The sequence below is a fragment of the Mastigoproctus giganteus genome, chromosome 8 (assembly GCF_048544385.1).
Source record: "Mastigoproctus giganteus isolate SK-2022 chromosome 8, ASM4854438v1, whole genome shotgun sequence".
Taxonomy (NCBI): Eukaryota; Metazoa; Arthropoda; class Arachnida; order Uropygi; family Thelyphonidae; genus Mastigoproctus; species Mastigoproctus giganteus.
The window spans coordinates 128,899,505-128,911,509 of NC_143582.1; the positions used below are offsets into that span (position 1 = coordinate 128,899,505).

The following is a 12,005-nucleotide window of genomic DNA, read 5'->3' on the forward strand; positions in this document are numbered from 1 at the left end:
CTCCTATTACCTCATTTTGCCTCCTATACATACATGTGTGTTGTGTGACCACAACACACATGTATGTATAAAATAAAATGAGTATATAAGTATAACACTACCATGTGCTGTCTAGGTAGCCCAATAGGCCAGTATATATATTCCCAATTACAGACACAACATACACAGAAAAATCTCATAAATAATATACCTGGTTTCAGGTAAGTCCCTGTGGACTGGAGATGTGCTAATTTCTCCATAGTTCACAATGGAGCGGGAGGGATAAAAGGATGAAGTGAGTAATTATAGACCTGTAAGTGCGATTCAGGGAAAAGAACAGTCATTGCTTAAAGTAAATGCAAGACCATCTACACAGGAATGCAGTTAAATGGCACCCACAGCACGGATTTGTTAAGGGATGATCTGCTGACCAATCTGATTGGCTATTATGATATGACAACAAATGAACTAGAGGCAAAAAACAATTGTGATATCATATCACAATTAATAAGGAAAAATGAGAGTAGGTGTGTGTTATAGTCCTAATGAATCTGATGAGTATAATGAGCAATTGTGCAGAGAAATAGAGTGGGCCAGTAAATCAGAATCTCTTATAATGGGGGATTTTAACTTTCCAGATATTGACTGGAACTTGTGGATTGGTCACTCGCACACTAGCAAGACTTTTGTGGATTTATTGGATGACTGTTTTCTACAGAAACCTGTTCGAGAGGCAACCAGAGGGAGTAATACTCTTGATCTTATTACCAGCAGTGATTATTCATGCATTAAGAATTTGTGGATAAAGGAACCACTAGGCGACAGTGATCACAATGTACTGATATGGGAATTACTTAAAGATGTGGCGCCTCCGTAGCCAGGTGGTAAGGAGCAGCAGTACGTAGCACACACTTCTTGATTAGACCGGGGTTCGAGCCCGTCACCACCAAATATGGAGGATGCGGAAAGGTCAGGGAATGACCACCGCATATTTCCGGAGCAATATGGCCTTAGTTGCTAATGCTCCTAAAAACCAAATAAAAACAACAATAACAAATTTAAAGATGTAACTACCATCAAGGCTAAAGGGAAGGGCTATTCCTTTCGTAAAGGTGACTACAGGGGTCTCAGATAGTTTTTAAATTCTGTACAGTGGGATTAACTGATGATGTTACCAATGATGAATTCTAAATGGCAAGCCTTTGGGGACTTAATTTTGGAGGCTGCTAGGCTTTTCATTCCAACTAAGAAATACTGTTCAAAGTTTAGGCCTAAATGGATGTCAGATTAACTAATGAGGTTTGTTGCAGAGAAAAAAAAATATATGGGATGCATATAAAGTATCGGGTGACACAGAAGCCTATGACAGATATAAACTAGTCTGTAATAAAGTCACAAAGGAGGTTAGGCAGGCGAATGCATATTACAAGAAATCCTTGGCAAAGGATACAAAGAAAAACAGCAAAAAGTTCTTTACTTATGTAAACTCTAGAAGGAAAGAGATGAATCAGATTGGACCACTTAACATAGATGGGTTGACTATTGATGACCATGCTGAGGTAGCTGATAAACTGAATGATTATTTTGACATTCACACATGAGGAGTTATTCAATGAGGTGAGTGCCAGAGGTTTATCAAGCTCTAGCAGGAAGCTAAGTGATTTTGTAATAACTGAGAGCAAAGGGGATGAGAAATTGTTGAAGTTAAACATAAAAAGGCACCTGGGGAGGATGGGATCTATCCAGTTATATTAAAGGAGGCAGCAAACCCTTAGCCATAATTATGAGAGCATCCTTGGACTCAGGGGAGGTCCCCATAGACTAGATGTGCAAATTTATCACCAATTCACAATAGGGATTCAAAAGGTGACACAAGTAACTACAGACCTGTTAGTTGAACTTGTGTTCTGGGGAAAGTAATGGAATCACTGGTTAAAGAAGCATTGCAGGATCATCTAGACAAGACTGCCGTAATAGTTAAGACACAGCATGGGTTTGTTAAAAGGAGGTATTGTCTGACCAATTTGATTGCATACTATGATGTGGTCACAAAGTAACTGAATGCCAAAAGTAATTTTGATATAATATACTTGGATTTCAGGAAAGCTTTTGATACTGTTGCACATGGAAGACTGCTGCACAAATTGGAGAGATATGGCATTAAACGTAAGTTGCTACAATGGATAAAGGGATGGTTGAGTGGGAGATGGACAGAGAGTGGGAATCAGTGGACACTGATCTTTGTGGACAAACGTTATTAGTGGAGTTCCCCAGGGTTTGGTGTTGGGTCCATTGTTGTTTTGCTGTTGTTGTTATTTGGTTTTTAGGAGCATTAGCAACTAAGGCGATATTGCTCCGGGGATATGCGCTGGTCATTCCCTGAACCTTCCGCATCCTCCGTATTTGGTAGTCACGGGCTGGAACCCCAGTCTAATCAAAAAGTGTGTACTACGCACTGCTTCTCCTGCCTACCTGGCTATGGAAGCGCCTGTTGTTTTGTATATTTATCAATGATATTGATGAAGGTATATCAGGTTTAATGTCCAGGTTTGCAGATGATACAAAGGTTGGCAGGGTTGTTAACAACAGTAAACACAGTATGCTACTCCAGTTGATCTAGATAAGTTGGGCAAATGGGCTGAGAAGTGGCAACTCAAGTTTAACATTGACAAATGCAAAGTACTGCATATGGGTACTGCATAAGCAAAGAGAAATGTACCAACTGTGTGGTACTACACTTAGGGAAGTGGAAAGTGAAAAAGACCTGGGGTAATTGTGCAGTCGAATATGAAGTTCGCTGAGCAGTACAGATGGGCTGCCAGGGCAGGTCATGGAGTCATGTCAATGATATATAGGAATTTTGATAGCTGGGACTGGGAAGTTATTATACCGTTATACAGGCAATGGTCAGGCCACATCTAGAGTACTGTGTAAAGGTCTGGATGCCTCATTTTAGGAAAGATGTAGAGTTGCTAGAACAAGTACAAAGAAGGGCAACAAGATTGGTGTGTGGAACAAAGGGGTGCTCTTACCAAGAAAGGTTTAAGTTCTGCAAATTGCAGCTCCTGGAAAGTAGGCACCAGCGAAGTGATCTGATTGAGGTGCATAAGGCCTTGAATGGCTTCAGCAAGCTGAATGCTGATGGGATTCTTCCTCTAGCTCAGATTAAGAACCTGAGGGGGCACAGGTTCAAATTGAGGACAGACAGTTGTAGAATAGATATGCAGAAATTTACCTTTGGACAGTTTGTAGTTGTTTGGCAGAACAAACTTCCATCTTTTGTTGTGAAAGTTGATAGCCTGAATAAATTTAAGGCTGAGCTGGACAGGCATTTGGAAAGAATGGAGGTTTTTTTTTTGGCTGATGCTGCATAAGCTTGCTTTCTTGCATCGTATGCCTCTACTAATGTTAATGCTAATATACTTAAATTTCAAAAAAGCTTTTGATACTGTTCCATAACAAATTGGAGTGCTGTGGCATTAGGAACTAGTGCTGCTATGGTTAAAGGGTTGGCTTAATAGAAGAAAGAAGGGAGTGGTAATCAATGAGCACTGCTCTTCTTGGTCTAATTCATTAGTGGAGCCCCCAAGGTGTCAGTGCTGGATTCGTTGTTTTCTATATTTATTAATGATACCACTGAAGGCATAATGTCTAAGTTTGCAGATGACACAAAACATTGGCAGTGTGATTAATAATGGTAGTCAGATTATGCTAGTGCAAGATCTAGAAAAATTAGGCAGAAAGCTCAGAAGTGGCAATTGAGATATACAAATAAATTCAAGGTACTGCATATGGGTAAAAGTAATTCCAGAATAACACATATCTGCTATGCAGTACTGTCATAAAGGCAGTTAATTTCCGGTTTTGTTAAAAAGAAAGTGACGAAATTTGTCTTAAAGTATATCTATAATAATTACAACTGTTAACTTTCTTTTAAAAACAAATGAATTGGTAAAGCATATATCTGATTGTTTAAAGAAGTTGTAATTTAGATAATCAGCTTTGTATATTTTTTTATATATAATTGCACGTTGTTAAGTTACTTACTCAAAGTAATCTTTGTTGTTTGCTCCATGCTGAAAATTGACTTAGTCGTGTTTCATTTTCCCACTGCTCATATTGCTAGCACTAATGTCTGAGCAAATGCTCCACATAACAATGAGATTTGAAGAGAAGAAACAGAAAATTGGAATACAGAGCATGGATTGAAGTTAAAAATACCAGTTTAGTTTTCCCAGTACAGGTTTACTGAAGATTATCTTAATGATAATATTTATTCTCACTCTGAAAGTACAATTCTGCTTCCCATACAGCCACTCCCCGACTTACATAAGGGTTGCGTTCCGCGGAACCCTACATACGTCGGAATTTCCCCATACTTGTGCAGCACTCACAACTGTACTCGCTGAATTGATTGAATAAAAATAAATGTTCAATGAACATGTAAATAGAATTATTTATTGTATTTATTCAATTTTTTATCTCGTGCACAGGAAAAATTACAAAAGTGTGCAATTTAAAAATTATAAAATTACAAAAATGAGAGGAGATAGGCATAATTGTCAGTAAGTTTTACCTCTCGAACATCGTTGCCAGAATTGACGTCTTCAGTTGATAATGACGCCGCTGCGGACGTTGAGGGGTGTGGAAATTTAGAAGGATTCGGCCGCTCAACCTTACAAAAGAATATATTAATGGATGACTGGACTGTGGCTTTTTTCTTTTCATTGTAGATTTCTTTGTAGCAAGCAAGCATATCATTCACCCCTCTGTTAACTTTTAAGAATTGTTCGCTGTCAGGATCCATCTTCTCAAACCTCATCATTGCCGATGCAATTTCACAAAATGCCATTGCCATCTCTCTCTCTGGTGATGAAGCTCTCGGCTCCTCATTTGGTTCATCTTGAGCTTTGTCAGCATTTTATTCTTTCACTATCGCTGCCTGCAAGTCAATAAATCCTTCATTAGATAAGTCCTCTTTTTCTTCTTAACTCCTCCACATCTTTGGAATCAACCTCCAACTGAAGTAGCTCTGCAACCTTTACAATCTTATCTGTAACCTCTTCATATGATTCATCTTTTTCAAATCCTTCGAAACCTTTTACGTGCCGTGGGCATATTTTCTTCCATGTGCCATTTAAACAACTTTTAGTAATTTCCCCCCAAGCCTTATTAATGTTTAAGGTGGTGTGGTAAATATTGTAAGATTTCCAAAAGTCTCTTAATGTAAAATTTTTCTCACTATCTACTGCAGACAATGCCTGAGCAAATGTTGTGCGTAAATAATATGCTTTTAAATTAAAAATAACACCCTGATCCATAGGTGGGATGAGTGAAGTCGTGTTTGGCGGCAGAAATATGACTCTCACGTTCGAATTGAAATCATCTAGATATGTAGGATGTCCAGGAACATTATCTAATAGAAGCAAAATCTTGAAAGGAACGTTGTTGTCTTTACAATATTTTTCAACCTCACAAATGAAGCAGCATTTAAACTAATTCTCAAAGAGAGAAATTGTTATCCATACTCTCTGGTTTGATAGGAAATGCATGGGTAGGATGGCTTTATTGATGCTCTTAAATACACAAGGATTTCCAGAATGGTACACAAGCAATGGTTTTGATGCTCTTAAATGCACAAGGATTTCTAGAATGGTACACAAGCAATGGTTTTAATCTGTAATCTCCCACTGCATTAACCCCTAGCAAGAGCATGGCCCTATCTTTTGAAGCCTTGAAACCTGACATTATCTATTCTTCTTTGGCAATGTATGTTCGATCTGGCATTTTTTTCCCAATACAGAGCAATCTCGTCAACGTTAAAAATTTGTTGTGTTGAATAGCCGCCGCCTTCAATAATTTTTTCCAACACATCACATAATTTCTCTGCAGCTGCAGAATCGGCACTGGTGACTTCACTGCATACTTTAACATGGTGGAAACCTAGTGCAATGCTTGAACCTGTTAAACCACCTGTTCCTTTCCACGAAGTTGGCTTGGAGTTCACTGTACTTATCCTTAATATCTTCATAAATACCTGTTGCTTTTGCTTGAATGGTCATTATACTCAGGGGCACTCGCTTCTGAATCTGATTTTCCATCCATATTATTAATAGCTGTTCCATCTTCGATATAGCTTCTGAACACTGTTTTGTATAAAAGGACTAACATGTTCTTTTATACGTGCACTGTCCGTTAAAATAGTATTCACTGTTGAAGCAGTGAGACCTGATTCCCTTGCAATGGATGACAAACTTTGTCCTGCTTCGTACTTCTTAATCATTTTCATCTTCATTTCTAAATCAATTTTGTTTCGTTTCCTGGCACTACCACCACTTGCAATTTCTGTTGATCGCATTCCCTTCATCATTGTAATACGAAAATAGGAATAAAGAGAAGTTTCTGAAAATTTGTTTTTTATACACCGATGAGCCAAAACATTATTACCACCTACCTAATATGATGTTGTCCTCCACGTTCAGCCAAAACAGCTCGTACCCTGCGAGGCATGGATGCTACAAGATTTCTAAATGTGTCTTGTTGTATCTGGTACCAACACATAACCAACAGATCCTTTAACTCCTGTAAGGTCCGTGGTTGAAATGCCTCAGATCGGGGTTGCTGTTCCAACACAAACCATAAATGCTCAATGGGATTGATGTCTGGGGAATTTGGAGGCCAGAGCGATACTTGGAAGTCTTCCTCACATTCCACGAACCAGTCTCGAATAATCCAGGTGGTGTGGCATGGCGCATTATCCTGATGAAAGACAGCACCACTAGCTGGGAAGACCATTGCCATGAAAGGGCATACCTGGTCAGCAGTGATGTTTAGGTAAAGTATAAAGTCTTGGGCGTGATCATAGACCACAGGCTTTCATTCCTACCTCACCTACAACACCTTCGTGAAAAAATCAGGAAGTTTACAGCCTCCATCATTAGAATTTCAAGAAATGAGTGGGGCCTGTCTAGGAGGACCCTGCTACTTTACTATAAAGTGGTATTCCTTCCCATAGTCTCATTCGCAGCCGGAGCTTGGTTCCACAGAGTGGTAATCGTCAAAATGAAGCTAAAACTGAACTCAATCCAGAGGGCTATGCTACTAGCAACACATCGCATCTGCCGAACGGTGTCCACTGCTGCAATCCAGGTTATTGCTGGGACTCTGCCTTTAGATACATATGTAATATTTAGAGGATTATGCTTCAGGCTCAAAAAAGGAATACCGACCTCCATCATGGATATAGACCTATCACTGAATGATGACAATAAAAGGGAAAAAGCTCGATGCTTTAAAGAGCTAATAAATGTCTGGCAAACAAGGTGGGACAATTCAACTGTTGGCACTGTAACCAGAAATTTCCTACTGGATGGCTCCTTTGTGATGTCGAAGAAGGTTAGTTTGTGGTTTACAATTAGTCTGGAAACATCGTATCTTATTACTGGGCATGGGTCCCTTAACGAAAAACTCCACCAGCTAGGCCTGTTAAACACTGACCTTTGTTTCTGTAGAGCAAAAGAAAATTGGCAACATCTTCTCCATGAATGCGCCTGCTATGAAGACATTAGGAATGAGCTGCGAAATGAAGTTCCATCCTTCAGCATAAATCAAGTTGATCAACTTGTTCTGACCCCACATCACTTGTCTGCACTCCAAGCTTTTGCAGCTGCTGTCTTTGCCAGAAGGAAAGATATGCTTGCAACTAATGCGGTGGCAACATAACCTCAAGCACCGATCAAAGATGAACCTATTGACCTTTTCAGGCATATTATTATTCTATTTTATTTTTATTTTATATTTATAATTTTTCCTTTCCTCATCTCTTTATTTTCCTTTTTTTTTTTTTTTTTCATCTTCCCTCTTTTTTTTTTTTTTTCTCCCCTTCTTTTTCTTTATCCTCTTTACTTTTTTTTTAATTTCTTTCTTTCTTTCTTTTTAATATATATATTTTTTCTTTATTTTATTTTATTATTATTTTTTTATTTATTTTATATTTTTTTTTATTTATTTATTTTTTTATTTAATTATTATTATTTTTTTTTCCCTTTCAAATCATCTGTCCAGGTGACTGATGCTTCTGGGTAGCCAAGCGGCCAGAACAGAACACACATATAATACACAGAGACTGACGTCACACACACATATCTGGCCCATCTGTAGTGATACTGTTCTTCACAGAGATTCGAGGCGGAGTTGAATGAATGTTCCAGGTGCCGCCCTTTACATATACACATGTCCACAAAGTATAAAGTGTATTTAGGGTCAGATGGCACCAGGGGTTCCCCTATCTCTGTGTAGTTTACACTGTGTGGTGATACAGATCACTGTAAAAGCCAGCAATTTAAAAGTGTATGGATCTTGAAGTGTGTGGTGTCGTGTACTGTTGTTCTTCTGGCCATTTAGCTGCCAGACCTCTGCTGAGGCCTGACGTTGCCCCAGTTTTGCCCCGTGGAGGCAGACCAGGTACCCAGTAGGTTAAGATTTACTCTGGCAGGTCCTGCCACCTAATTTCCTGAGATTTCAGTGGCTAGGACCTAAATAATAAAAAAAAATGATGTGTAGCAGGGAAGTGCTAGAAGAAAACCAAAAATGGTGGGCAAAATTGATTTTAGATTTTTGAATTTAGTTTGTGTGTGACATTCATTTGCATGCAGATAGAGTAGGGTGAGATAGACAGAAATATGGAGCCGATAGGGAAGACAACTCCAGTTAGAGTGGAACATTCCGATGCCCCACTAGAGGGGAAAGTGGGGAGTGGCAGAAGGAGGAGGGGACATTGAGACAGTCTACCCAAGGGAAGGAATAGTGGCCGACAAGGCAGCCAGTCAAATCACCTGTACGGCACATTGGCAATAGCTATTGGTTGACAGCCAGTAGAAAAATTGCGGCTAGGACAGCATCCCAGTCTTGGTTTCCAAGATGTTAGGATCATTTGTGGGAGGAATCCCATCTGAGATTCATAGTCATGAAGATGTGGTTGATTTCTACGGGTTAGTTTGGTATGGTCAGTTCCTTTGGCATATGAGTGGTGACTTTTCCTTTGGGAGAGTTATGGGGTTTTTAGGTAGGTGGTAAACATCAGAGTGCCTGGCACATGGATAACTGGACCCAGGGTATCCCAACAGAACATCGCCCAAAGCATGACACCACCACCACCACCACCACTGCCTTGTTTGTCCTAGGCACCTCTGTAGCCAGGTGGGAAGGAGCAGCAGTGCGTAGTACACGCTTCTTGATTAGACCGGGGTTCGAGCCCGTCACCACCAAATACGGAGGATGCGGAAAGGTCAGGGAATGACCACCACATATCCCGGAGCAATATGGCCTTAGCTGCTAATGCTCCTAAAAAAAAAAAAAAAACCTTGTTTGTCCCACGATGCATCTAGGCACCATCACTTCCCCAGGTAAGTGATGCACACCTATAACCAGCCGTCCACATGGTGCAACAGGAAATGTGATTCATCGGACCAGACAACCTTCTTCCAATCACTCAAGGTCCAGTTTCGATGCTTACGTGCCCATTGTACGGGCTGTCGCCGGTGAACCGTGGTTAGCATGGGTACTCAGAGCGGCCTGTGGCTATGCAGCCCCATTTTCAGCAGGGTTCGATGTACTGTGAGTAATGTGTTGTGACACATTACTCATGTCACCAGCATTCCAGTTACTGGTGAGTTGCGCCACAGTCATCCTTCTGTTGCCATGTATGATCCGGGAGAGCCTTTGCTCACCTCAAGCATCGATGAGAGCCGTGGTCATCCAACACCTTGCTGGCAGTTCATGGGTTCCCCCCCCTCCTCGGACCACTTTTGGTAGGTACTAACCACAGCTAACCATGAGATCCCACCAGCCATGCCATTTCAGATATGCTCTGACCCAGTCATCTGGCCAATACAATTTGGCCTTTGTCAAACTCGCTGAAGTCTGCTGCCTTTCCCATCTGAAGAACAAGAGTAACACTGATTAACTGAGCTCGTTATCAGGTGTTTTTTTATACAGTGTCCCGACCCGCACACGTCATAGTTCACCTGCAGTTGCTTCTATTTGCATGATGACTCGTTGGTCATAATGTTTTGGCTTTTGGTGTATGATTGAAGATTTCAAAACTTTTCACCATAATAACGTAACGTAAAAACCCACAGAATTCCAGTTATCGGTATTATCACAAATGCAATAAGTTTGAGTTTACTATCCGTCATTAATAGATTGTGCCAACAAAAAAGTCCAATAAACCGAAAAGTGCAAATTGTTTTTATGGTTTTATGGTAGTGACCTTCAGAAATGTGCTTTAGAAAAATATCACAAAGGCGTTCAAAATTGATTCTTATAACAGGAACATACGATAACGATGAAAGTGTAGTGCAATTTCCATTATAAATATGACCTTTTAGAGAGATAAATAGCTTAGTAATATAGCGAAATTTTCAACTTCCAAGGACTTGGAACGAATTACAAAAACAAAACAAAAAAAGAAAATAATGTGTTATTGGGTTCACATTACGATATTTCCACAATACCTCTATTTATCCCTACAGATGCAAAATACGTGTCCATATTTTTTTCAGTTTGCACTGGCCAGCAAAAACTTACATAAAGTCGAATTTGTGTAAGTCGTGTATTACGTAAGTCAGGCAGGCAGGTCCTGTATTTAGTGTGTTCTCCAATGATAAGTGTTGTAAATCCTTTGATTTTCTCAGACTTAAGAGTTCCTTAATTATTGCATGTATGAAAGAAGCATTAAAATACGAAGGCAACTACAGAAATTACTTGGCTTCATCAAAAGAATTACTTTACAGATATTCAGTATTTTCGAATTAATATGGCCATGGAGGAATATTTCTTTACTAAATTGTATCCAAGACAGTACAAGGAAAAGTTTTCCTTATTGAATCATCTTAATGCTACGTGTTTCCATTAAAATTAAACAAATGATTTAAGTTTTTCTGGTGGCCAAACTAAAAAGCTTGGAACTCTAATTAAATGCAGATGCCATTTAAACCTAAAGAATTAGGTGAACCCAATCAAACTTTTAATGTGTGACAAGCCTTTATTATTTTATGTATGGAAGAAAAACTATTTGAATGATTTATGTGTACCTTCAATATGATTATTATATAAAGTTCATTTATACTTTCAGACCTATTCCTGTTTGCTTTAAGCACATTTAGAAAGATACTAATTTTAAGATAGTGGCCACTTTGTCTTAGTCAGTCTTATTTGAACAAGAGGATATAATCTAATTGATATTATTTAACCTAATTAATATTATCCTCTTGATTGTGCCCATCTCTAATTTAATTATAGTCTTCTATACTTATCAGTGTTCTTGATAATTTATGATTGCTTCTCCATTACTGATGTTTAATTTAATTAAAAATTTTTATTTACTGAATGTGGAAACCAATCATTAAAAGTGTTTTTAAATTATATCAAAGAGGGTGCCAGAAAATAAAGTTAAAGGAAGACAAAAACACAATAAATGTTGGGGGGGGGATATGTATTTATTAAACACCTTCTTTTAATTCATAAAATATATTAGAGCATAAGTATTTGGTTGAGATTATGATATAGTATAATCTGATTGTGCATGTGTATTCATTTTTTTTAAAAATTAATTTAGGTATTGGTATCAGCCATGATATTCTTGGTATTGTTTATTGGCAATACAGTTACCACAGTTCTAGTTATCAACCAAAAGCTTGACTTCAAGAAAATAAAACTACTTTCACAAAAAGGAGAAATTTTAAGTAAATAGTAAACACATATACTGTAATTTTTTTTCTTCAATGTTAAATTTGTTAAAAATTTTTTCAATGTGTTAAAATAATTGGCATATAAAATAGTATCAAAAAGGAATAAATGCACTGTATTAAAAACATGCTATATTTTATTCTTTCCCATCCAAAATATGAAGTTTATTTATAACAGTGTAATGTTTTCACCTATAGCTTTTGTTGTATGGATGATATTTAGTAATTATGACCATATTGCCATATGTTGGAACTGTATTTTTGGTATTACCTTGAAAT

The 12,005-nt window shown here is 38.4% G+C and overlaps 1 protein-coding gene across 1 annotated transcript in view; it reads left to right on the forward strand.

Moving 5' to 3' along the window:
• Positions 1–11,731, forward strand: part of LOC150081816 (transmembrane protein 120 homolog) — a 375,137-nt gene extending 363,406 nt beyond the window's left edge. The window contains exon 12 of the mRNA XM_090380327.1: positions 11,597–11,731. Coding sequence (XP_090236453.1) covers positions 11,597–11,731 — 135 coding nt within the window. The remainder of the gene's footprint in view (positions 1–11,596) is intronic.
• Positions 11,732–12,005: the final 274 nt, after the last annotated feature.